General features: G+C 51.9%; 1 protein-coding gene across 2 annotated transcripts in view; it reads right to left on the minus strand.

The window, feature by feature from the left end:
* Positions 1–9,171: 9,171 nt before the first annotated feature.
* CPLX2 (complexin 2) overlaps positions 9,172–27,182 on the minus strand; it is a 77,225-nt gene continuing 59,214 nt past the window's right edge. The window contains exons 1-4 of one of the 2 annotated variants that reach the window (XM_074350263.1): positions 17,747–17,939; positions 10,600–10,721; positions 10,294–10,469; positions 9,172–9,558 (exon numbers count right to left, since the gene is read on the minus strand). In XM_074350263.1, coding sequence (XP_074206364.1) covers positions 9,361–9,558; positions 10,294–10,469; positions 10,600–10,630 — 405 coding nt within the window. In that variant the 5' untranslated portion in view covers positions 10,631–10,721; positions 17,747–17,939 and the 3' untranslated portion in view covers positions 9,172–9,360. Of the gene's footprint in view, positions 9,559–10,293; positions 10,470–10,599; positions 10,722–17,746; positions 17,940–27,182 lie in introns of those variants that run through there. The other variant, XM_010946224.3, reaches the window with a different exon arrangement.

Here is a 27,182-nt window from a genome sequence, read left to right on the forward strand (position 1 = left end):
GGATGCTCCCCAGCCTCCAATGACATTTCCTCCTGGTACTTGTGTCCCGTGTAGCATCCTCCCACATTGAATCAGTGCTAGTGTGGGTGAGCAACAGAATACTGCCGAAGGGATGGTGGGTGACTTCTGAGGCTGGGTCATGAAGATGTTGCAATTTCCACCTTGCTCTCCTGGATCCCTCACTCTGGGGGAAGCTAGCTGCCATATTGTGAGGATACTCAGAAAGCCCTCAGGAGAGGCCTTCCTGGAAAGGGAGCCTTCTGCCAGCAGCCGGCACCAGCTTGCCGGCAATGTGCCTGAGCCATCTTGGAGGTGGAGCCCCTGTTAAACCTTCCGATGAGACCACAGCCCCAGTTGCCAATTTGATTGCAACTTCACAAGAGACCTCAATCCAGAACTACCCAGTCAAGCTACTCCGGAATTCCTGACCCACAGAAACTGAGAGAAAATAAATGTTCATTGTTTTAAGCCACTAAGTTTTGGAGCAATTTGTTATGCAGTGATGAGTAACTAATACACATTGCTAAGTCTCTTTTGAGTTGAAGAGAGCTTCCTGGCTTACTCCATTCTGCCACCCTTCTCACCTGTGACCCTTGCCGCTCAGCTTGTATTGTGTTACAGTGAAAAGACATGAGACAGATTTGGCTTTAAATCCAGGCTTCCCCATTTACTGTTTGGATGACTTGAGGCTTTTTACGGAAATTAATTCTTCTCCTTATCCTTTTCGCATCTTCTTCCCCTTTTGCTCTCCTCCTCTTCTTATTTGTCTCCATCAGTCTGTGACAGTGGTGTTTTGTAGCAATGGCTGTCACTTTCAAAGAACCTGCTATGTGCCAGGCACTGTGCTATGGGATTTAGAGACAATCAATTCCCTCAGAAACCCTGGTGGTGGTAGTGAGGTTAAGCATTATTATACTCATTATTTTTTTTAAATATAAGGAAACCAAGGTTCCGAGAAATTGAGTCATCTGCCTAAGATCAGACAGAGGGAAACAGGATTTAAAGCCAGGTCTTTATTCCCATTATACACCTCTATTTCTGGGCCTCAGTGTTTTCATAAGTAAAATGGGCATAATCCTGACTTCAGAGATTCTCATCAGGATGATCAGAGGTGGTGCATTTAAAGCAACTGGCCCTGTGGATGGCACGTAGCAGGGGCTCCCTCCCCCTGCCTCATGTACTTTAAGATGGGCTGTCTTGACCCTCTTATAGACAAGGTCATGGCAAGTGCCGCTTACTATGAGGGCACTGGGGAGTTAATGCGGCCCAGAGCTGGAGACCACTGGGCCTGCGCCAGGACAGGGTGGATGCCCTAGGCCTGGAGTCCAAAGAGATGATAATACCAGCCCTGGCCCCACCCACTCAGCCTGTACCAAGTCCTGTCCCACTCAGCTCTGTGCCCAGTGTGGGTTAGTGTCTTGCCCGAGCTCACGCAGAGAGGAAGGAAGGGCAGGAGTCTGCATTTGTAGCCAAGGCAGTACCCAGGGAGAGGCCAGTGTGTAGGGACGGCTCCAGCTGGAGGATCCCAGCTGAGAAAACATTGTCCTTGGGGGGTATCGAATCATCTCTCAGATCAGGCAAGCAGCCCCAATTAATTACAAGTGCTAAGTGAGTGGTCTGGAAGCAGGATTTTGCAGTCAATTAAAGGGATGCTGGTAGAAGCTTCATTAACCCCCTGCCTCCTGGCAGCTTTCGGTTTAGGAGAAAGAAGGGAACTGTCCAACAGTAAGAAGCTCTCCCACACCGCGGGGAAGGCAAGCAGAGGGCCCTCTACCAAAGATGACACAGGGGGGACACCTGAGTTGCATGGAAGGATGGATTCAACTTTAAATCCTCTTCTCATTCCAAGTTTCATGATTTCATGTGCTTTGATCTCTATGGTGAAGTAAATGGTCAAGACGTCACTCCACTTGAGGGCTAGCCCACTAAACAGGTGGTTTGTGCTCCTCCTGCCCTCCAGACTCCCTGTTGGATTCTCCTTAAGCACCTCAGGCCCAGAAGCCCCAAACCAAACTCATATTTGTCTCCTACCAATGTTCCAGATCTTGGAGAATGGAACCATCCAAGATGGAGACACAGGCATTGGCCTACACGCCTCCCTCCTCCATGCCCCTCACATCCAATTCTCAAGTCCTGCCAATTTGTCCTCCTCTATGGCCTTCGGATCTGCCTACTCCCCATCACTCCTTCGCCATGCCTGAGGTCGGTTCTCACCATCTCTAAACCTGATGTTGCACCAGTCTTCCTTGGGCTCCCAGTTCACCCTCCTCACAGCCCTAATGATCTTCCTCAGTGTGCATACTTGATCATGTCACAGCTCTGCTCAGCATCCTTCAGTGGCTCTCCATTGCCTGCAGGCAGAGCCCATGTTCCATTGCACGGCGTCCCACCCTGGTTGATGTCCCCAGGCTCTCAGCTTTTCTCATTCCCCTACTTCCTCCTCCCTCATTCCCACCACCCATGTTAAACTCTGCCAGCGCCTCTGCCTGGAGTGTCCTCTTTCTCCACCAAGCTGACTCCTCTGCATTTACGACTCATCTCAGATGTCACCTCCTCCAGGGAGCCTTCCTCAAGTGCCCAGGTTTGCCTATATCGCTGCTCATGTTGCAGTGGGTCATTGGTCTGTTTTGCTGCCTGTCTTTTCTATTATCCGGTAGATTCCTGGATGGTAAGGGCTGTTGACTGGTGTTCATACACTTAGTAGAGTGCCTAGTGAGTGGTAGGAGCTCAGAAAGTACCATTTAACTGAGAGCATTAAGACTCTTAAGACATTCAGGACCAAAAGTGAGAGGATGCTGGCATTTCCCCACCAGCGATTCACTGACTTTGGGGGAGCCACTGAGTGTGAAGGAGAGGAGAGTGGGGAGAGGAGAAACATCTGAGTGCCTGGGGGTGGGCTGTTTGCTGAGAAGGGCCGTGGGCCGTGGGAGGACAGTAGCTGGCATGCTGGTGGAGCACACATATGGACTCCCAGGGAAGCCCAATGCCCTGTGTTCTCTTTAACTCCAATCCTCGGGCTTGGAAGGTCCTTGGAGCTCAGCCTCCAGCTCTGGGAATGGCCTCAGTCTTGCAGAAGCACTTAGGGAACCTGCTGTTGGCCCCTGACCTGCTCTGAGACACTCCCCTCCACCTTGTGACTGAAGAGGTTTGGGGTCTGGCTCCTCTGAAGCTCTGCTCAACTCCTGCTTCCTTGTAGGGAAGGGGGAGTTGCCTCAGCCTCTGTGGGGGCAGACACTAAGATGTCCCCAGTGATCCCTGTCCTGGTGTTTGCACACTTGTGTCATCCTCTCCCTGTAAGTGTGGTGACTTCTAACCAATAGAATATGGCAAAAGTGACGGGATGTCACTTCCAGGGTCAGGTTACATAACGTCGTGGCTTCTATCTTACTAGCCAGTGCTCTCTATTGCTCTCTCGGCTTACATGCTTCGATGAAGCAAGGTGCTGTGCTGTGAGCTGCCCTAATGGAGGGACCCATGGGAATGGAGAGCAGTCTCCGGACAACAGCCAGCCAGGAGCTGAGGCCCTCAGTCCCACAGGAACCAAATCTTGCCAACAAACATGTGAGCTTGGTCTGCCACTCTGAACCTTCAGATGAGACCCAGCCCTGGCCTGAGCCTTGACTGCAGCCTGGTGAGAGATCTTGAAGCAGAAAACTCAGCCCAGCTATTCCTGGACAAAACCCATGAAACTGAGGTAATAATCACGCATTGCTTTAAGCCATTCAGTTTGTGGTCTGTTGTTATGCAGCAATAGATAACTAATCCAGCCTCCCATTGCACGGAGCTCCCCCAACTCCAAGAGTCCAGGGGGCCTGCTACCCATCGTGCACTAGCCAAGGCTCCTGGGGGAGAACAGGCAGGAGGGGTGATGTTAGTGCTACAAGAGGGAGGGGTCAGGATTTCCTCTCCCTGCACTTCTAGTAAGAGCAGAGAATTAAGGGAAAAGTGACTGTGGCCACCAGATAGAGGAGATGGAGACTGACCCCTTGGCTGAGTCAGCACTAGGGTTCCTGCGCACCTGTCGTAGGTTAGATTCTGTGGTGGGTGCGGGCACTGGGGTACCAGCCAGCCCTGTCCTTACAAAGCTCATGAGTTAATGAGACAGATGTACAGTGACCTCAATTAGAGAATTTGCACAGTGCCATTCGTTGGATGCCTGGTACACGGTGCTAAGAGCGTGTGGGCAGCACCCCATTCACTTCCTACGACAACTGCTGAGGTCAGAGCAATTCTTATTATCCTGACTTGCAATTCCTGACTTGCGAGCAAACACTCTCAAGGGTTAAGTGGATTCCTCAAGCTCACTCTGCTGGGTGACAGAACCCACCAGCAAAGCCAGCACTGTCTGAGCACTCAGCCATGATGCTCTGCGTTGTGTGAACACAGCGACAAACTCTGCTGTGGATGGGGGGATGGGGCTGCATCAGAGGGGGCTTCACACAGGAGGTGACATCAGAGCTGGATCTTGAGAAGTTAGGAGTTCACCAGGGAGGCGAAAGGAACCATTCACTCCAGGCAGAGGGGTCAGAATAGGCACATGTGAAACAGCACACAGCATGTGTGGGGAGCTTGGAGTGGAGTTGGGTGTGGGTCTGACCCAGCCAGCTGGGGTCATATCACAGAGGCTGTTTGACAATTTTGATGTTGTCCTGTAGGCCATTGAAGGGTGCTGGGCAGGGGAGTGACAAGGCTAAGTTTGAGTTTTAGGTAAGTCTTTTAGGTGGGGCAGGGTGGTGGGGAGAGGATGGGTGGAAGGGAAGAGGTAGAGGCTAGGGGACCAGTGGGTGGGGGATGGGAGGTGCCTATCCAAGCAGAGAGAAGGGGCCTAGCTTAAGGCAGGGTAATGGTGGGGGGCAGCTGAGTGTGGTCTGGTCCTGACTCCTCAGTAAGACCTGGGATGTATCTGTGTCCAGGAGCAATGCTGAGCGGCACCCTCTCTGTATCCCCAACCTCCTGCACACGCCTGGCTGAGGTAGGAACTCCATCAATGTTGGTAGGATGACCAGTGACAGACTTTGCACTGCCATGTGACTTGATTCTGTGCCAAGATGCCACACCCAAGGAGATTTGGGGGAAGGGTGGCCAGAGATGGGGTGTGGGGTGTTGCAATCAGGTTGGACCACCAGCTCTTGGGGTTGTCAGTGGGTTTAGAAGGGCAGGAGGTGAGTGGCCCTGAAACTCTGGGGCCAGTCACCACTCTAGCCGGGGTTGGTTTCTGGGGCGCTGATGGTGTCCTGGCCAGGAGACAGGGTAAAACTGAGCCTCTTGCGTGCTGTGGGTCGGCCCCCGTCGTTTCAGCCGGTGCCCCATGTAGCCCTGGCGGCGCCCATGGACGGAAGACGACAGACCGAGAGCTGCTCTACAAGGTCTTTGTTGTCATGATTGGTTTGGTACATCTTAGCATCTGCGTCATACAAAGGGGGAGCAACAGCCATGGCTTTTGGTCAGGTTCAGGGGGGCTTGGGAGGGCGCCCCTCCCCTCCCCCCAGGCACTGACACATTTAAAGGAGGCAGAGCAACAAGGACACAGCACACATGTGGGAAAGGGATTCCCCCGTGCGAGCAGGATGGTCGTCCTCACCTGGGTCTCACTAGGACCCTTACCCCAGCCCGAAGGCCAGAAGGAGCACCTCCCATTCTCCCCCCAGTGAAGAGGGTGGGACATAGGAGTGGGAAGGGAGCAGGGGACATGTGTGGGGAGCTCGTCCTCGGGCCTGAGAGACATCCCGTCACCTGAGTCAGTCTGACCCCCAGCCCCCTGTGCCGTCAAGGTCCTGAGGGATCCGGATGGAGCAGGTGGATGGTGGGCCTGCACCACGCTGCCGGCTGGGTGCCAGGGGCTCTTTGGGCTAGTAGTCTGCTCCATATTACTCTAGCCAGGAGCCTTTGGGGTGGCTGCTTTGCCCACCAGCTGTCCCACCTGAGAGCCGTCTGGGCTGAAGTGCTTCTGTTCTGCCTCCCTTTCCCCTTCTCTCTCTCTCACACACCCCTGGGAGGGTCTCTTGACCTCCTGCTTGCCTTTGGAAGAGACCCCTTTGTAGTTAAGGACACCTCCCAGGACCTTCTGGATCTGGAGCAGAGGATATCCAGGCGTGGAAACTCTGGCCATCACCGGTGCCCAGCACAGGAGATCCAGGGAGGCCCTTCCCTTCTCTCCGGCGCTCAGCTCCCAGGCACACAGCCTGGCAGGGGCCTTCCCTGGCAAGCGGGTATTTTGTTCTGTCTTTACTCATGTGTGATGAGTGCTCCTTCCTACTTCCCTAACTGGGGGATGTCTCTCTTGTATGTTGTACGTGTGTGCGCTGAATTCTGGGACCTCTCCCTCCCTGTCCCCGCCTCCTAAGTGTGTCACATGCACACTGCCCCTCGTGTGTGACACACTTCCCCTTCCCATCCATGGGCACAGATATCTCCCACTCCAGGTGCTTCACGTGAACATCCCTTCCCTGCTAGAGCACCCCACAAATATTTTGTGCCTGCCCCAGTGTGTTGCATGTGACATCCTCTCTGGGCTACTTAGCCTCTCTCTGCAGTGAGGTCTGTGTCAGGAATGATGGTCTTCGTGTTTCCCTGGACCCAAGAGTGATCACCTGACAGTGGTTGGAGCCAGGTATGCCCCAGACAGAAATTCTCCCCCTAACCCTACCTCCAGGAAGAACTCTATCCTGCTGCTTCAAAGCAGGCTGGAGGAGTCTGGGGGAGCCCAGGATGTGCACCAGACTAAGCCAGCCAGTCTGGAAGGCATTCTCATGTGGGAAAAGCTCTGAGCCTGCTCCGGGGGTGCAAAGAGCTGTGGAGACCTTGAGGGATGCCCTCTGAGGGTCTGGGGTTCCTCAGGTCTGCCTGGGATGTCTTGCATGGCTGGGTTCCCCTGCTCATCTGAAGATCCCCCAGCTTCATTCTCTGCTGCCCATCTGGCACTTTCTGTTCCCTGGCACCACCTTTGATGTCTGGGGGTCCCTGTCAAGATGGAGAACTTTCTGAACACATGGGGTCCACCCCTGTGTCCAGGTGGGGCCCACACAGGGTCTGGGGAAGTCAGGGGTCCCTGGACTAGACTCTGCCTGTCTCAGCCCTAGGACCCTGGGGCTCCTGAGAATGACCATCCTGCCCAGGATAATAGACACAAACAGACAAGCAGATGACAGGGGTGCGAGGTGGCTCCCCATCACAGGCACAGACACAGACACAGGCCCCCTGGGGGGCAGAACACAGGGGCACGGGGGAGGGGGCTGGGGTTGGGGAGAAGGGCAAGTCCAGGGAGCTGGAGCTGCTGAAGCCCTGCTCCCCAGAGAAGGGACAGACCAGGGGATTTTTCTGGTTCCCTAAACATATGGATTGTTTTGTCTCGTCTTTAAAGTATTGCAGTCTAACTGATATGGCTTTAACTATTGGAAACAGACAGAGAAGACACATGTCTCTCTCTGAAATAAAAGCATAAATTCACTAAAATGGAAAACCTGCAGAATGCAAAAGGGGGTCAATGGGGCAGGGGCTTCGGGGCAGGCAAGTCGCCCCCTCCCTGGCCCCTGCTTTTAGGGTAGGCCCTGGTAGGGGCCCAGCATGGCTTCTTGAGGCTCTGCCTGCGTCCATCCCAGTGGACTTCTGAGAATTTCAGGCAGGAACCCCCCAAGGGTGGGACAACTCTAGGCCAAGGACAAAGCCTCCTGTTGGATGTGGCCACTTGTAACTAATGATTTGGAGGCCAAGAGAGGGCGTTTTACCTATGTTCCTTCTCCCCAAGCACATGTCCTGCACACAACTGCCTTTTCAGAGCCACTCACATGCACACAACATTCTCAGCATTCTCACACAACTCTCTTAAAGACACACTTCTTCAACACCTAACACATACCCATCACTCCTGACATACGTGCTCTTTTTGAAAACCAGTGCAGATACAACCTAACATATGCAAGCACTAACACACATATGAGATGGCTAGCACACACACAAGACACAATGTCAACTCACACACACCACCTTAAACGAGCATACACACACAAGGCTAACATACATGGTCTCCAACATGGGGATGATGACCAACACACACACGCACAATCTCAAGACATGCAAACACTCTAACCATAGACTTATATGTACAATGTCTGGACACACAACTGCTGATGCAGTCTCTGCCATGCACACTCATGCAGGCCTTGGACACACACTTTCCTCTCTCATTTTCTCCGTGGCTTGCTCCTCAGTTCTCATGCAACTGCCTGAGCAGGAGGCCTTGACAACATGGGATGGGGGAAACCAGTGCCAGTCTCACACATCCCAGAGGAGAGTCTGTTCTTGGCCAATGAGACAAATGGACAGATGTCTTCTGTCAAGTGGGGACTGGATTCTCCCCCAAAACTTGGGGCTTTGACCAGGAAGGGTCCACCTGGGGACCACACGGCCCTGGAAGCACATGAATAGGACAGGGTGGGGAAGAGGGGTGGATAGGAATGGGGGCAGCTTGGCTGTACCAATGGGGGGCTCCCGTGGCACACACCATCACTGCCCGATGGCTCCGAGTGTTTTCTGGAAGGCCTGGGCAGCCCCTTGGCTGGGTAAGTTGGGCCCAGCCTGGCAGTGGGGCCCCAGGACCTAAGTAGAGTTGAGGGAGGAAAAAGGAGCTGCCCTACCCTGGGGCCCCTCCACAGATGAGTTAAAGTCCACAGAGGATCCATTTGGAGGGACTGGCTTGGCAGGGGTTATGTCTTTGTGGGTAGGGACTGAGGGAGGGTGCTTCTGGACTGGGTGTCATCGGAGGGAGGGAAGAAGGAGAGCCCCAGCCTCCTGCCCAGACCCAGGCCTGGCCAGACCAGGATTGGCCAGCCTCAGGCTGGGCCCTCTCAGGGCAGGTTACCCTGACTCCCTTCCTCAGAGCCAGGCCCCTTGACGTCCCTGCCGTGACCTGGAGGTCCACTGGGGATTAGAGGCCAAAGGTCAGCATGCTGGGCAGGGCTGGAATGTGTCATTACTTTGGCTGGCTGGGGACAGTGGTCCTCCTGGCAGTGGGGTGCCTGAAGGAATGTATGGGGATTAACACAGTAAGCATAGACCTTAGGATTCCAGAGGGGGTGGGGGGGCCAGTGCCTTCTGCACTGGGGTCAGTGCCCCCTGCTGGAGAAACGATGTCCTTTCTTCTTCGAGCAACTTGGGAGTGAGGTGGAGGCTGGATCCCCTGGGATGAAGGAGGTGTGAGGGAGTGCCGAGGGGGAGGAGCCCCTGGCCAAGGAAGGAGGGCAGAGGCCAGCTGAGGTTTTCCCCTTCAGAACTGAGACTTAACTGAATAAAAAGAAAAGAAAGAACCAAAAAAAAAAAAAGAAAAAAAAGTAACAAGTGGAGTGGGGGCGGGGTGGGGGGTGGTTACTTCTTGAACATGTCCTGCAGGGGCCCGGGCAGATATTTGAGCACCGTGTCCAGGATGCTCTCCTCCTCCTCCTCCTCCTCGTCCCCGCAGCCCGCCGGGATGGCCTTCTTGGGCCGGGTCAGGCTCCCCTCGCAGGGCTGCTCCAGGGCTGCCTTCTCCTCAGCCTCCTTCTCCTCCTTCTTCTTCAGCCCGTACTGGAGAGGGGAAGGTTGGAGAGCAACATGAGCGCAGGGCAAAGAGAGAGCTGGGTCTCAAGGTCATGCACACGTGGCCGGGGCAGCTCGTGAAAACCCCTCAGCCTTGGTCCTCTCGTCTATAAAATGAGGGTAAGGACACCTTCCTCAGCGATGCTCAGTAAGAGGAAGAGAGATGGTGCCTAGGGTTTCCTCTAAAATCAAGTCCTGCCCACCCACATAATTCCTCTATTCTTCCTAAATCCTCCAAGATCTGAAAACTGAACATACACTTGGAGCCAAATTTTGGTGACAAAACTTGACTGGAACTGATGGAAGGCTACATATAGCCTTGATTTACTGCAGTGTGAGCAGACAAGTATTGAACTGCTGGCATAGGGTGGCAGCTACAGACTCGCTGGGAGTGACACATAACAGTGCTCACTATGGCACTTTCCAAATATCCCCACATTCTGGGTTCCAGACTTGTTTGGTCTCCAGGATTTCGGGGACACGGTCGTGGACCTGGAGCAGCACACATTATGGGGGACCTACCGTGGGCATCATCTTATTTAATCCCCATAACGGCCCTTGAGGGAGGTGTTCCTGTGACATGCATTTTTCCAATGAGTCGGGTTCAGAGAGAGCTAGGTGTAAGGCGATGGCTGGAATTCAGGGAAGCCCGAAGTTGAAGCCGGGGTTTGGGGGGACCCTTTAACCCCTACGCTCCAGGGTGGGCAGGAGGGCGGTGCTGACCTTGTCCCGGATCTGCTGCCGGACCTTCTCGCGCTCCGCCTCCATGCGCGCATGCTTGGCCTTGCGCTCCTCCTCCTGCTGCCGAAGTGCCTCCTGCCGCTCCTCCTCCTTCTTCTGCGCGTCGGGGTCTTTCTCCTCCTCTCCCCCCAGCATCTTCCCCATGTCCTTGGTGGCCCCTGCGGGGAATGGGTTGGAGAGGAAGAGGGCGGGGTCATGGGGGTAAGGATGGGGATGGGGGCCGTGATGCGCTGTGGCCCCTCCCACCTGGGTCTGGACTGGGTGAGGGGTGCAGGGCCGGGGCCTCACCTCCGAGGGCCTGCTTCATGACGAAGTCCATGCCTACGACTGCTGCGGTTAGTGTGCCCTAGCCAGCAGCCGAATTTGCATGCAGCGCTCCAGGCAGGCCTGGCTCTGGGAGATGTGGCAACCTGCAAAAGAGGATCTGGGGGTCAGATGGGAGAGCCTTCTGCACACGCAGGGCGGTGGAGTGAGACAAGGGCCTCACCCTGGTTCAGGCATCTGGCACCATCAGTCTGAGGCCAAGAACCAGTGCCGGGTACCGTGGGGATAGGAGATGGAAAGGGGCTATTTCCTGAGCACTCGCTATGTTCCAGGCACATATGTGCTGCCAATGGCTTCTGAACCCTATTTTAAAACTTTCATCTTGACCTTATTGCTTTAATTTGATTGAAGCCAGGAGCGTTGGAAAGAATCTGGAATTTGGATTCAGGCAGAGCTGGGTTCTAATGCCACCCTAACTCTTGTCATGTGAATTTCATGTGACTTTCATGCAGGTTATTCAACCTCCTGGAACCCCGGTTTCCTTCTCTGAGAGATGGCAGTGCCTCCTTGCTCAGGGCTATTGTGGAGACTGGAGAGAATTCCAGCCTGGGCCACTGAATCAACCCCTAGGAGGCGTGAGCTTGCCTTCAGGGCTCCAGCAAATCAGAGATGGGTGGAAAAATGAGACCAGCTAGCTTGGCTGAACGTATCCAGACTTCTGAAATTAGGTAAGTGGAGAAATAAGTTATTTTTATTGCAGCATACACGTAAGTTTCGTGTTTTATAGCTTAATATCGATTTTGATTTTGAACTACACATAGGGAGTTGGAGACATGATAATCTTCTTGGGGCTTAGGGCCTTTCAAGTACCAAGCACTGGGCCTCATAAGCACTCAGCTTATGTTAGCCCCCCTTTCCCTCTCCTTAAATCACCGACTTTCAGTTTTTATTATATTTTCATTGTTTTTTTTTTTTTTAGCCTCAGAAGATTTTCTCCAAATAAAATCTTCATGGGAATCTCATTATGCAAAATGCACAAAAATGCAACTATTCCAATGGTGGTGGGGGGAGGGGGAAAGGGTCTGGAGCCTCCCTCCACCCTTGGCCTACTTCTTACCCTGTTTTTCGAACCTCCCTAAGAATTTGAACCTGGATGTTTTAACTCTTAGAGATTTCTTTCTTTCTTTCTTTTTAACTTAAAAATTTTTTTTCTGAGGAGAGGTATTTAGGTTTATATATATATATTTTATTATTATTTTTATTTAATGGAAGTACTGGGAATTGAGCCCATGATCTCATGTGTGCTAAGCATGCACTCTAACACTGAGCTATACCCTCCCCCGGAGATTTCCTTTTTGTTTTAACCATTCAGTGTCACTGGTGCTTTCACAGGCAAAGCCACCACAAACACATTTTCAGGTGTGGAGGGGCACATCCGTGAGCTCTCCAAAGTGTCATGTGTCCTGATGGTCAGCTGAAGCCAGCCCTACCCCCCAAAACCTTGGGGTCTTTATGATTTGCTTGGAGAAAAAAGGGGTCCTGGGAAATGGTGGCTGGGAAGTCAGACTGAATATTGCAACCAAGTTGAGTTCAAGGTCACCAGCTGTTTGTTGATGTTGGATTTTCCTCATTTCTTTCAAGATGAGAAAACATATCACTAGACTGAGATCTTTTCACAAAATGGGCCCTGAGAGTTCATTTGAGGGCTTCTGCCTGATCAGATCACCTGATAGGTTGTTTCGAGAAAGGAAAGTCATGATGGTGTAGAAAACCAACCCCAGGGACTTTGGTATCAGACACATCTAGTTTGAAATCTGGTCCCCAAACTCACTGGCTGTGGTTCCCTGGGAGAGTTTTGGCTTGTTCCCTGCAAATCCGGGGAGTATTAAGTCCCCCTTGTACTGATGTTTGAAAGGGAAGGCAAGCTACTGGTCAGTTGCCTGGCGTGTAGCAGGCACTACAGTCGTGACGTCAGCCACTCTGACTGCATGTTTATGAGGACACGTCAAAAAAGAACAGGATTCCCAGGAAATGCAGGAGAACCCACCCTGACCCAGAATTCTGAGTTTAAAGGCAGCTCGGCTCAGTCAATTACGGTGTTTTCATTTGACTCGAAACGTTGTAAAGAGACTGCATTTCTAAGAACAGGAAATGAACAATTTAATAATCAAACGATTTCAGGAACCCTTGGGTTCCCCCTCTGTGTTTACATGCAGCTCAAGGAATTGCCAGGTGGCGGTGGAGGATGCAGGACTCTAATCTGAGATGTTTCAAATTGGTCCACAGGGCACCTGTGCTTCAGTTCCAGCCTTATCCTTAACTTGCTGCCTGGCAAGTCTCTCTCCTGGACCAGATGATCTTCTGGGCCCTTTTCCCAGTGCTTCTGTTGAAGCAGTTCTGCAGCAGTTGAACTGCTGGCCATCCCACTGTGTCCTCAAACCCGTCTCTTCTCTTGTTTCTGTGACTCAGTTCTTTCCTCTCCCCCATCTTCACTACTCTCCCTCCCCTCCTACTGTTCTTTCTCCCCTACCTTCCTTTGTGGCTCCTCTTCTTCCTCTTGTCTCTTCAGAAGTGTGTTCTCCAGGACTCTGACCTCAGCCCCTGTCTTTTTTTCATCTCTAACCTTTCCCCGGGGGAACTCATCCTTCCCAGGGACTTTTAATGACTGCTAACACTGATGACACCTAGACATCTTACCTGGGCACTAGACCTCTATCTTCATTTGTCCATTAAGTGTTAGTTGAGCATCTACTATGTGTCCAGCACTGTGTTAGGCACTAGGGATGTAACAGTGAGTGAGACAAAGTCCTGTCCTCGTGCAGACTACATTCTGGGGTATGTATTGTGTGTGTGTGAGTGAGTGAGAGAGAGAGAGAGAGAGAGAAAGAGATATGGAAATAGGCAATAAATAAGTCAAGAAATACACTTGCCTCCCATTTGCCCGCCTCCCCTTGGATGTCCCAGGGCACCACTCAAACTCAACATGCTACCTCTGTATCGCCAAACCATCTTCTTCTCCAGACTCCTCTGTTTCCTGCGTTCACTCAGAAAACATCGATTACCAGCCCCACTCGCGACAAGCAGAGTACATCTACTCAAGGGCTGAGCCCTCTCTGTGCTTACATCACTGTCACTCTAGGTGACTCCCAGCGTGGTCCTTTCAGCTGTTAAGCAATTTTTTTGTCACCCTGTCGAGACTCCCCTAACCAGTTTCTCCAGGTCCAACCTACTCCCATCCATCCATCTCAGCAGGTGATTTCCTTCCCACTCCTTGTGTGGTTCACTTGAAGGCTCACAAATGCTGAGGTCAGGCACATCTGACTCGGATCCTGAATCTGCTACTTTTTAGCTACGTGATAGTGAGTAATTGACTTAACCTCTCTGAGTCTCCGTTTTCTTTATAGAGTGAACATTATAATACCACTTTGAAGGGTTAGAAATAATCTATGGAATGTGTTTTGTATATGATGGGGGCTCAGTCAATAGTGGCTTCTATCATTACCAAAACAATTAATGCCAGCTGGTGTGAGCTCCTGCAACCTCCCCTCGTAGCTCTTAAGGAAGAGGTCTCCCTCTGTCCCACTGAAGCCAGTCCATCTGTCTGAGCTCCAGTTTTTCTCTCTTTAGACCTCCTCCTTGATCCATTCATCACTCCCTCTTCCTCACATCTTCAATCTTTACTCCTTAGGTGTCTTTTATCCCCTTCCTTCTCCAGCTCCTGCTGTGAACCCACGCTTCTCTGAATCTCTGCCCTCTTACTTCATGATCAAGTGGTCTCCACTTGGTGCCACCCAGTCAAACCCTACAGCTCTGTGAGATCAGAAGTCTGCAGCCCCTGCACTGCTGCCAAGAAACTGCCAGAGGCCTCTTAATCCGCAGACCCAGGGGTGTTTCCACAGCCCTCCTCTCCCTCTGTAACATCAGATGCTGATAAAGACCTCTTACCCCTCTTCCACCTGCCCTGCTTTTTTTTTTTTTTTTCAGCTTTCTTCTTGAATCTCCTGAATCTGTGACACAGCACTCCTGTGGTCATCACCCTGCTTCTCAGACTGTCTTCTCTCTCTCTTTTGCTGACTCCCCCTCCCACTGCCCTTCCACCCCCTACTCTGTCTCCCTTGGAAATCTCACCTAACCCTTTTGGCTTATGCCCTTCTTCAGCTACAGATCTCTCTTTCCCCAAACCTGCACGTTTAACTCTGTACTGGATAGTCTCAAATTCAATCTGTCCAAAGATCAGTCTCATCCTTGCCTCTCCCACCCAACTGTCTTTTCCTCCAGCATGCCTTGTTCCAACTGCCTCAATAGAAAACTCCAGAGTCAGAGAATTCTTCATTCATTCATTCACTCACACACTACTCGCACACTATTCTTTGGACATCTACTCTCTGCCAGGCAATGTTCTGGCTGCTAGGGTTATGGCAAGGAACAAAGGAGTCCCAGCATTTATTCTCCTAGCAGTCAGTCCGCTGGGGAGGTAGACATTGGACAAGAAATCACACAAGGAATTGGCAAGTTATAATTGGGAGAGGGTGCTGAGGGAAAAGTCTCGAGACTATAACTTCACAGTGTTTCCTGCATCCACACGCCCCCTCTTCTACAGCTGCTAATGCCTTGGTTCAGGGCCTCGAGGTTCTGAATTTGTGTATAACCTCTAACTGGATCCCTCCTCTTATCCATCCTCTGCAGGGCTGTCCGATTAATCTTCCTAAAGGGCAGATCTGCTCATGCAAACACACCCTGCAACGGCTCCCCACGGCCTCGTTAAAACAAGTAGAGTCCTTGTGCTGACCTTCACGTCCTGCATAGTCTAGCACCCGCCTACCTCGCCATTCACTTCCCGTCCGTTGCGTGTGGCTCTGTGTCAGCTATACCTCCACACACATTCTTTCCAAAAACTCCTGGGCATCTGTTTATGCTATTTCCACAGTCTTGGAATCTCTTAACCTCATCTCTGCCAGTTCAAATCCTGGCTCCACTACTTACTAAGTGACCTTGAACAAATGACTTCATCTTTTCTTATCTGTAAAGTGGAGACAATAACACTTATGCCCAAGGCATGTTGTGAGCATTAAATGAAATAATGCAAATAAAGTGCTCAGCCCAGTGTTTGGCACGTAGTAGATTCTCAGTATATATTAGCTATCACCATCATCTCCATCATTAGCAGCAGCACCAGCATTAATTTTCAAGACCCTGTCATACATCACATAAAACTTCCCAGATCTCCTGGGTGAGATGTGATGGTATCACTCTCTTTTGAGACCCGTGGCACTTTCTAAGGGCAGCCTTACCTGTCTCCAGCTCATACACCCTGTCCAACTTTGTGTCTTTCCCTTCCCAGTCACTCTGAACTCCTCCCAAGCCAGGACCTGTATCTTGCACATTTCTCCTGTCCCAGAATCTGCAGCATCTCCTGGTTCTTGGTATATCTTCAGGACATGTTTGCTGGATTGAATTTAATGTGGGCCAGCAAAGTGTGTGAGAGTGTACTCGTTCAAGGTATGATCCTGCGTGTCTGACTCTGAACTTGGGCAGCATTGTGATTCTGCGTGAGCGTGTGTGCAGGCGTGTGTGTGTGGAGATATTTTGTCATATGCCTGTAGGAGTGCTGAAGTCCAGCAGGTTGTGTGCAGTTGAGGATTTTGGCCAGACCGCCAGGAGGCGCTCCTCAGCGGGTCTGCGGGAGGCCTCGGTCTATCCCTGCGCGGGAAGGGTGACGGTGGTGGTGGTAGTGGGGATGCTAGGCTAGGGGGAGGGAAAACGGGGAGGGGGTGGGGCAGGGATGCTGCTGCAGCACCAGGTTTCCGTGCCTTTAGCGCGCCCGGGATCCAGGGCGCGTCTTCAGCTTCCCCTCCCCGGCTCCCTTCCAAACCATCCCGGCCCGAAGGCAGCTGAGGCACTTCCTCAGGTTCGGCCCTCTGAGCCCCAGGCGGTTTTCGGGACTGGGCCCGCCATCTGATAAGCAGACTGGGGCACCTGCAGTGTTTGTCCTTGTGGCTGTTTTTCTGTGTGTGTGTGTGTGTGTGTGTGTGTGTGTGTGTTTAAATGGCTTAAGTCCGGGCCATTTTCACCGCAACTGAGTTCAACACTCATTTGCTTTTTTGCGGGGGACTCTAAGCTAATGGCGGTGGCAGAGACTGGGGATGTCCCTCTATTCCCTACCCCACGCCCCTAGAAGCACGGGGGGAGGGGAAGGAGCAGTGGAGGATGGGAGGGGGTAGGGAACTGGCTCCTGCAGAAAAGCGGAAGTGGCGGGGGCTTCGCATCCCCTCCGAAGAAGAGGGGACAGGAATTCTGGCGCCCCTATCGGGACCCCCGCATAGATCGATGTAGCCAGCAGCTCTGCCCCGAGCTCACGGTTGGCTCCTGAGAGTGCCCCTCCTCCAACACTCAGGGCTCCAACCCCAAGACCCTGCCGGGTCTCAAACTTTGCTGAGGGAGGGGGCAGAGTGGGACCGGCGAAGGCGTAGAACAGATCGTCCCTAATGACCCCAGGCAGTGGACAATTGCTCTCCAAACCTCGCCTCCTCCTCCTTCCATGACAAATAGTCCTCTTGATCCCCCCACTCCCAATCGACGTTTAGGTTCTCCTCCACTCCACCTTCGGTCTGTCCGCCCCACCCCCGCCGCCCTCTGACTCACTTCGGGACCCCGAACTGAACCCCCTCGGGGGCGGCTCCCTCCTCCCGGGCGAAGGAAGACCCTGGCCAGCTCCTGGTTAACCGGAGCCTGAAGTAGCTTAGATCGACGTCCCCCACCCCTACCCCAAGAGCTCGAAGTTGTTCTCTAGGTTCACACTTGAGTCTCCCGCCGTCCTCGGGGCGGTCTTGGCTCCCCGGGAGCTGGGCAGTTTCAGGCTTCTGCCCGGGGGTCTCTGGCTCGGGGGCCCACCTCACCCTCCCAGTTTGCGCCTGTTTCCCTCCCTTCCCTCCGCCTGCTCGCTTCGCCCTCGCAGGGAGCTGTCCTTTCAGCACCACGGCGAGCGCTCCCGGGAGGGTCCCCGCTGCCGCCGCGCAGCCTCCCATCCTGGCGCCGGGGCGGACTTGGGGAGCTAACCCTCCGAAAGCCGAACTCCGCAGCTTCCGTGGCTGCGCTGCGGCTTCGAGACGACAGCCCGGACCCTGTTGCCCACAGCCCGGCTCCGCCCTCCCGGCCTGTGGCCAGCACCGACCTGGCGGTCCCCGCAACCGTCTGAGCCACTGCAGGGCTCCGGCCCGAACTCAGCGAGGCGGTTCCTTCTGCTGTTTCAGCTCCCGCCGCCGCCTCGTGCAACTCCGCCCGGCGAGCTGGGGCCGTGGCTACTGCCGCGGGCGGCTGCCGGAGGCGCCCTCCAATCACACCCGTCAGCCCGGCCCTGACGTGCTACCGCTCCCCTTCCAGATGGGAAATTCAAATCTCTCTCTCTCTCTATCTCTCTCTCTCTCTCTCTCTCTCTCTCTCTCTCTCTCTCTCTCTCTCTCTCTCTCTCTCTCTCTCTCTCTCTCTCTCTCTCTCCTTTTCTCCCCTCCCTCCCCCTCGCTCTTTTTCTCCCTCTTTCCCCCCATCTCATTCCCTTTCCCCCAGCTTTCCCTCTTCCTCCTCCCCCTCAGTCTCCCTTTCCCATTCTCCCTCCTTTCCCTCCACCTCTCTTTTTAAAAATCTCCATTCCCCTTCCTCCTCCACTTTTCCTTCCACCTTCTCCTCCAGACACCCCAGCGATCCTCCCTGCAGCCACCTATGCTGGCCACAGCTCTTAGGACCGCAAGCTTGCTTCTTCAATATTATAAGGGGGCAGTGCGGGTCAGGGGAGGGCTTTTTAAGGCAGAACTCCAAGGTCGCCTGCCCAGGAAAACCCTCCGATTCCTCCAGGCGGAACTGGTTACACTTTCTTCAGATCTCCCACCACCCCTAGGCACACCCCTGTTTCAGAGGCTTCTGTTGCTCCTCTGTTTGCAAACCTCTGGCCTGTGAGCTCCTATGACAGGACCACTGTCGGATCATCTTTGCAGCCCCTCAGCGTGCTGTCCTGCCACACGAACACTCAGAAAACATTGATGGATAACGTGGGTAAGGCCCCCATAAAGGGTAAAGAATCTTCCCCGTGGACCCAGAGGGAGAAGACTTGCAAAATTGCAGTGGACCTTGGGCAGGTCACTTGCCAGTCCATTCTAGATCTGATATGCTGTGAAGAATTAGGAATTTTTTGCAAACTTTATTCTAGAAGGCCATTTTGTAGAACGCTCTCCTTTGCCCAGGGAAGAAAAGGCATGACCAAGAGGCAGGACAACATATGTCCCCATCCCCATCCTCTCCCCCTTTCCTCACACTCATTTTTTCCTTTTATTACTCACTCCTAATGAGCCTCTCCATTCTGCTCACCATCTTTTGGCCCTAAAATGCTTCCTTTAATCCATCTTGATGTGTAGGAAAATGGCTTCAGAGAGGAGGGGCCTTGCACCAAGCCTCTGAAAGATTTGCAGGAGTTTATGCATCAATCAGTGTTATGTCAGAGTGGAGATGACTCCTGCTTCTGTAAGGGGATGGCTTCCTTCCAAGAAGGGAGCAGCAAGAGTTGCAGAAGGACAGGATCTGGGAGAGGAAGGAGGCGTGATTTTATTCTAAAAAGGGGGGACTATTCCTTTACACATGTTCACAGCAGAGGCCTCAAAATGGGGACCCCGCCCAAATCAGAAGCCATTGGTGGACCCACCTTCCTCACCTGGAGAGTCACTTTCTGAAGCTTTTCTCTGGTTTCCCCTTACAGGCTGTGGGGCTGCGTATAGTGAAGTCCCTTCATTTACGGCTGAGTTTTCTGTTTCATTCTGGGTTGACCCATTAGCAGGCTCACTTTAAATCTTTCTTCTCTTTCCAGAGGCAGATACTAATGGAGGGGGCGCAGGGTTGGGGGAGGTGCTTTTGAGTAGAGTGACTTAGACCTACCCCTAATGCTGGAGGGAAGATCTGGGAAGGGAGAGCTGACAGCCTGTCATTTCAAGAGTCCTAGTTCTCCTGTCTCCTCCTCCCTCCTTCCCTGTTCTCCTAGAACAGAAGCTTAGTGAATGGGACCTGGCTGGCAGGACTCTCATTACCATTGGGGTTTTTCCACAATGGGCATTGCCTTTGACATGGACTTTGACTAAGCTGGGCTAAAAATCCAACTTAGCCTTTAGAATAATACTAAGCTTAGTTCTGGACACAACACTCTAAGATGGGCTGTAGTAGGTTTGAGTATGGTTGGAAAAGAAGGGAGTGGTTTGGTGGTGGGGTTCTGGAAGTCCAGTCAAATGAGGGAAGGTTGAAGGATTTGAGCATGTTTTACCTGGAGGAGAGAATGCTGAAGAGTGATTAGCCCTTGAAAGATGGACAAGTATTGCTCAATCTGTAATTCCAGCACTTAGCACAGTGCCTAGCAAAGCAGGGGCTAAAGAATGCTTGTTGAATGAATAAATGACCATTGCAGGGAAAGAGGAGTACTATCGTTTTTACTGGTGCTCAAGACAGAACTGGGGCAATGGGGGAAAGGTAAAGGAAGGCAGACAGAAGCTCTAAGAGGAAAACATTTCCACCAATTGCAGCTGCCCAGCCATAGTATGGACTGCTCATGTGAGGGGGTGAGTCCCCCATCCCTGGAAGATGGCAATTGGGTGGCAGGTGACAGATAAAGTCCCCTTAGATCTTCAGCTCCTATGAGCCTATTAAAAACTGCATGAGCTGACATGGATCATATTTAGCTGCAGAAAATCTTACTGGTGAATTAAAGGACAGCTCAGCCAAGTTTTGGTGGCTTCATCCTTTGAAAGACTGGGGGCAAATCATGTCACTTTAGCCACCGATGCTTCCTGTCAAAAGAAGATGGTAGAGGGAGGAGTACTTGATCCTGTTCAGTGTTACCAGCCTGGACATGGTTTCCAAATACTCTTTTATAACTGTGGAAATGCCACTAAATATTGTAAGCTTTTCTTAATGATCATAATATAACTAATCATACAACCATCGGACCCCCATTATGTTTCAGGAGCTCACTTTGGTGCTTTGCATAAACCCCATTTTCTCCTGTAATTCACATAAACCCCTTATTCTCAAGATGAGGAGGGCAAGGCCCAGGGACATACAGTGAGTCTTTGGAGCCAGGATTCCAGCCCATGCCTGCCTGACACTGAGCTCCGAGGTCTTTCCACCAGGCTGGGCTGCTTCTCTTCTGACACATCCCACAGCCTATGGAAATGTAACTTTTGCTCTGCCGATATATATATTTTTTACATTGACATTTATCATCTTCCCTGTTCTCCAGCTTCGCACTTTAAAAAAAAACCTGCCATGAATTCACACTCAGATTGGGGTCTTCGTGTCATGTGGTTTGTCAGCATTTCCTTCATCTCCTGCATCTCTAATCCAGTCTGCTGCAAGTCCCTGCCCCCACTCCAGCCTCGGCCCTTGCAGAGCCCGCTCTGTAGACAGTTTCTAAGAGTCACCTGGAGAAATACAAATGTGGCTGGGCTTAAGGTGTCTTAGCCTGGCTGGTACTGAATTTCCACTTTTATTTATGAGCCCTGTGGGCTGGGGCAGGGGGCCAGATTTGAACAGATTTTTAAAATGATGTGTACATGCCTTGAATGCTCACCGAGAAGCCAATCAGGAGAGCTAATGTCAGTACTCTGCGTGAGGACTGAGGAACAGTGTGTGAGGGATGACAACTGTCGCAGACTATAAATGTGATCAGTGAGAATGGCGCTCGTCCAAAGGTCAGCTCATTTCTTCCGCGCCTCAGTCCAAAGGGCACTCTGGATGCCATGCAAGAGATGAGGAAGAGCTTGCTGGCTGGGGCTGACCTCACCTAGGAGGTAAGCTGGTTGCTGCAGGGAGACATCCGAATGCCCCTGGATGCTGACTTCACAACCTGTCATTCTAACTTGAGCCTGGAGGGGCAGAGTTGGTCTTGCTTTGAGGGGGTGGCCATGTGGCAGAGGCAGAAACAGAACGATGAGGATGGTGAACAGGGAATGGCTAGTGGCTAGGGTGCTGTCACTGTCAGGTTGTGAGGTCAGGATCCCGGTCTGCCTCCTTCAACACGGAGTGACGTGGTGTGAAGGTAAACCCACTGGTGTGCAAAGGTGCACTTGTGTGTGTGCCCACCTCCGGGGACCGTGCAGGTGAGAGTGGGCAGCCTCCGTGTGGAGGGATACAGATGCTAGGAGGGCAGGTGTGGGTCTGTCACTATGAGACTTTCAGAGTATGGTGGTGTATCCATCCTGATTTGAAGTGACTCTGGTGTGACAGTGTTATCAGGTGTAGAGCTAAGTAAGTGGTTTTACAGTGGAATATGTCAACAGCATAGTGTGATGGTGTGGGTGAAGGCATGGGCACCACACACAGCTATTCAGCTTGTGCAGTGCACAGCCACAGTGGTTGTGCATAGACTGTGCCAGATGCGAAGGTTCTGGGCACATGTCACCATTTCTGTGTAATGGTGTATGTCCTGAGTGTTGCTGTCCATGGGAGACGACACAGGTGATAGTGTTACCATTAGTATGAGATGGTGCCACCATTGGTGGCAAGGGTGCAGGTGTAAGTGTGTCACAATGAGCTGGCACATGTGTCACTGTCATTGTGTGGGCCAGGAGGCGTTTGTATGTGCAGCCAGGAGGGTGTCATCATCACTGTGCAGACATATAGGCTAAATGTGTCACCGAGAGTGACTGATCCTTTCTCTTCCGTTCTCCCTGCCAGCAGAGAAGCCCTTGGTAACCCAACCTGGCAGCTCCTGCCCCACCTGGGAAGCTGCAGAAACCTTTGGATCCTCCATTCTCCACTTTCGTTTCTCGGAAAGAGGGTCCCAGGTTTCCCTTCTGAATCCTGACTCACTGGTGGTGCAGGGGGTATGTGTGGGTACACCTTGAGGAGCCCCTCTCTATTTCAGAGCCTGCCCCCAACTCAGAGCCCCTTCCCACAGCCCAGCATCTGCCCACCAGCTCCTGAGACGTCCCCTGCTCCCCTTCAGCCCATTTCCACCCTCCCAGATCCAGGCTCTCATTAGCATGTCAAGGCAGTCCTCTTCCAGCCCACACGTTGTACCCTGGGATATCCCCACACAGTTAGCTCCCTCTCATCCTGAGGTTCCCTGAAACCTCACATTTTCATGTCTGCCTCACCAGTCTGCAGCTCCCCCACCATCCGGCACAGGCACAGGGAGGATATTTTGGTGATAAATCCTTCCTCCCTTGCCACTGGTTCTTTTTCAAGTTCTCTGCCATGGCTTTTGCCTCCCCTCCTCCAACCTCAGCCCTTCCAGCACTCTGGGACATGGTTGGACCTCCCGGTTCATCAGGGATTCCTCCTGACGACCCCAGATACTTGTGTCACCACAGAGCCAGCCAGTGCACTCTGTCACGCCTCTTCACTTGAGTCCTAGCATTGGACTTGCTCAGACACAATCAGTTCAGCATCACCGTTTGCTCTGTGCCTTCAGGAGTTCCCCCTTCCAGAACGTCCCTCCACCCTCATGACACTTGGTCCCTTTTCCCTTCCCCCGTGTGAAATCCGTGCTCAGAAAGACAGTCTTTACACCTTAGAATCTCGTCCTTAGGCACACAGAAACAGAACAAGAGTTCCAGAATACTAGAATCATATGCAAAAGGTCATTTTAGAATCACATTTGGAATCACAGAATCTAGAATGACAAGCCCTCTAAACACTGTTGTCCAAGGGTGGCCCCCTCCTACTTAGATCCCCTGGGGTGAGGGGACCTGTTAAAAACACTGCAGATTCTTGGGGGGCTTTTCTCACGTGGGCTGAATCAAAAATCTTGGAGCTGGGAGCCCAGGGATTTGCACGGGTCACCGAGACCCCAGGTGTTTTGGATACACCCACTAGTTGAAAAACCCTTGCCTTGGGTCAAGAGAATCTGAGAATCATATGATCCTGAGTCCTAGTCTTATAGGAAAAAAATATTGAATCATGGAACCATAGGCTATTTTAGGATTAATAGAGGCTTAGATTCAACAAAGTACACACATTCACGCACAGCTTTAAAATCTTAAATCTATGAATCTTAACATCTAGAATCGTGGAGCTGGAAGTGATCCTGCAGTGTGATTTTGTTCCTGTTCCAGGAGGAATTTTTCCTTTTCAGCCTTGCCGCTCCTTTTCCCCCGTCCCTTGCAGAGCTGCCTCCTCAGTCTTGCCTGTATTTGTGAAGATAAATGTTCTCTCCATCCTGGTGCAAAGGCCACTGGTGGAACCCCTGCATTTACAGAGTGAGTGAGCTGGAGATGACTTCTGCTTTCCATTTAGGACTGGCACACCCTGGCCCATAAGGCAGATTTTGCTCTTTGATAAAATGAATCTGAGGGGACATTATTGCTGTTGTAATAAAGCAGGCATAGCCGAGGAACAGGGACATTAATAAGCTCATGGAGCTTCTGGTCCAGGAGATGAATCACGCATAAAAAGTCAGCACTGAAAAGGTACTTTTCTGGTCATCTGACCCAGTGTCTTCAGTTTACAGTTGGAGAAACAGAGGTCCAGAAAGGGAAGGAACTTTCTCAATGCCACACAGCAAGTTCATGAAACTCCTAATTCCTAGATAAAGTATTGGGTCCCAGATGTGACTCAGTATTACAGCTCTACACTTCTTAAAACCCTCCAGCAAGCGAAGCACCATTCTAGGGATGGTACAGACATCAGCCCTTTCAGCTCATGCCAACCCCATGTAGTAAGTCTTTTTTCACTCAGTTATTCATTTATCAAACTTGTATGGAGGGTCTGGGACTCACCAGGTACTCTCCTAGGCAATAATATATAAGAACTTTAGGCGTTTCTCTTCCCTCTCTTTATTCCACGGCGAGAGATGCAAATACTCCACAGAGAGAAAACACACGGACCAATTCACACGCTCAAGATCCTTTCAGATCAGAGCCTCTGATGTGAAGCACTCAGGAGCGAGCCCACTGACAGTCAATGATAATACAGCACGCTAAGTGCTGTCCTAGTGAAGAGGCAGCTCCGAGGAGGAGAACCAAAAACACACAGCTTGCAGGGCAGATGGGACTGGAAGCCCAAAGCGGGGGGGGGGGGGGGGGGGGCGGACAGGGTGGCTGGCTCCGGGGCTGTCCGAGTCAACTCAGAGGCACCATGGAGGACAGAGTGACGGGCTCTGGTCACGTAGAGAGAGGAATGAAATCTCAGCAGCTCTCGGCCCCTTCCAGATAGTGTGGCGTCTCTCTGAGACTCAGTTTCCTCCTCAGTGAAATGGGGGAATGATCCCCACCTCCCAGGGCGATTGTGAGGCAGAGATAAAACAGTGTTTGGGAAACAGCTGCACAGTTTCAGCAAGTGTTAATCCTCTTTCTTTTTGACAGCCGAGCAAGGCAGGATTTCTGGAGTTTGGGGCAATGCAACCATTAAACAAAGCCTCCTTTTATGATCTCTTGGTCAGAGAACTCTGCCTCATGAGTCCCCTGGGTTTAAGTTGGAGTGGGAAGAAAGACTTCGAAGCTTAGAGGAAAATGAGAGAGATGTTGCCTCTACTTCTTTACCTCCTCCCTTCTTCTCCGACTCACAACGACCAGGAGTATCATGTCCTTAAATGGGAATTCCCTGAATGATGTCCAGAGGGGGCTTAGAGTTCAAGCTCAAGGACAGGAGGAATTTTCCACCCGCAAATCTAAAAATGGCTGCTCTGGGCCACTCCATCTCCAGTTGTTTTTTTCTGGCAGAAGAACAAAATGAAACAAAACCACATGTCATTTGGCAAATAAACAAGGGGTTGGAGAGGTCTTGGGAAGATGAAGCCAGTGAAAAGCTGAAAGGGTTGACAAGGAAGGAATTTTCATGTACTGAGTCTCTCACTGTGGTATGTGATTGAATCCCCACCCCAGTGCCTCTGTTACCTCAAATGTCCTCACCTTTACTTTATATTCAGATCACGATACTCACACTCAGAGAGGTTAAGCGCCTTGTTCAGGGTAACACAGCTGAGAGGTGGCGGCATCAGCAGTACTGGAACTTGGTATGTCTCTACAGGGGGCCACATTTTCAGAGGGGAACTAGGTGGCTTTCTGGCAGCCAAGCCGGGGTCTGCAGGGCAACTGGTCCAAAGTGTGAGTGACCCTGTCAGGGCACCTCTATGGGGACCTTGTCATAAACTGGTCCTTAATGGGCTGAGTGTTCCAAGTCTGAAGGTGATCAAAAGTGATGGGGGCTGTAGGTCAGGGCCCTGGACTTCTGCCCTAAGAACTTAAAGTTAAAAAAAAACCAAAACACAGCAAACCCCTCTGTGGCTGTCCTTTGCTCGCTTCTGCTCAGTTCAGCTCAGCCTGGCTCTTAACGCCAGCCGTCTAACCATCGCTCCTGCCTCTACTCTTGCCTTCAGATTGACTTTCTAACTGGCTTCCAGATCCGCAGGAGAATCATAGCTTTCTAAAACATGGGCCTGATTGCATCATCCCCCTCCTTAAAGCACATGGTGGTCACAGCTTATTTTGCCAGCTAGCACCCACTCCTCCCTCGCGTGGCATCAGCTTTGGAGGAGCCAACCTGTGTATTTCACTTGGAGCCACGGACGGATCACGTGACTGGGCTAAGCCAATCAGCGCGTAGGTCTCCCCGGCCCCTCCAGATCAGTGCAGGGATAGTCACACGACCGAAATCGGACCAGTCCGGGCCAGAGACACTCACCTCTGGGACTTCTGCTTGAGCTAAGGGAAATGGACTCTCTTTTAAGCTTTACTGAGGTATGAATTGGGCTTCTCGGGAGTTAACCACATGGAGCCTCAGAATGGGGATCAGCTCAGAGCAGGTAGAGCCAAGAAAAGGAGAGGGAGAAACTCTAGCCTGGTAACATTGTTTCCACCTTGGATCAAGCTGTGCCTACAGCTCCCCCGGGTCTTGTCGTTTTTTATTAGCCAATAACCGCCCCTTCCTTTTTGTTCTCCTTAAAGCCGCTTTAAGTGGCTTTAGTTTTTTTCTTTTCCTTGCAACCTAAAGATTCCTAACTGACACAAAAATCCTTTAGCGTCTTCTGGTTGCCTTCAGGAGAAGGTACAAATCCTTTAAATTGGCCCTTAAGGCTGTGCATGATCTGAACCACGCTCTCCTATTCCATTAATAGCCACCTATGCTCCCTGGATACGCTGCCACCTGGCGTGTCTGTGCCTTTGCCCACGCCGTTTGCTCCCAGAGGGGCCTTGTCTGCTCCGTTCAGTTGGCATACTTTTATTTTGACCATCATGGCTCAGCTGGAGCAGAGAGGAGCCCCTCTGGGAAGCAAGGCTGAGTCAGGGCTGTCCTGTGTACTGCCACATGGACTGCTTCATTGCAGCATCCCCGAAACGAAACTTTACGCTTGGCGTTGGTTTTCTCGTCCGACTTTCTCCCTAGATTTTGCACTCTTTGGGGAGGAGGGTGTCATTGAGCCTGAGGGATTCATTCACTCAGCAAATATGGACTGAGTGTCTACTACAGGCTGGGGCCTCCACTAGGTCCTGGGGACACAACAGAGAGAAAAATAACTCCACAAATTCCCATCTTGTCTGATGGGGAAGCAGATGCTGCTCGAGTAAACACACACGTGGGCCCAATCATTTCAGAAGGTGGTGGGGCCGTGGTGTAGTAAGACCTGGGGAAGCTTG

The sequence above is a fragment of the Camelus bactrianus genome, chromosome 22 (assembly GCF_048773025.1).
Source record: "Camelus bactrianus isolate YW-2024 breed Bactrian camel chromosome 22, ASM4877302v1, whole genome shotgun sequence".
NCBI classification, from domain to species: Eukaryota; Metazoa; Chordata; class Mammalia; order Artiodactyla; family Camelidae; genus Camelus; species Camelus bactrianus.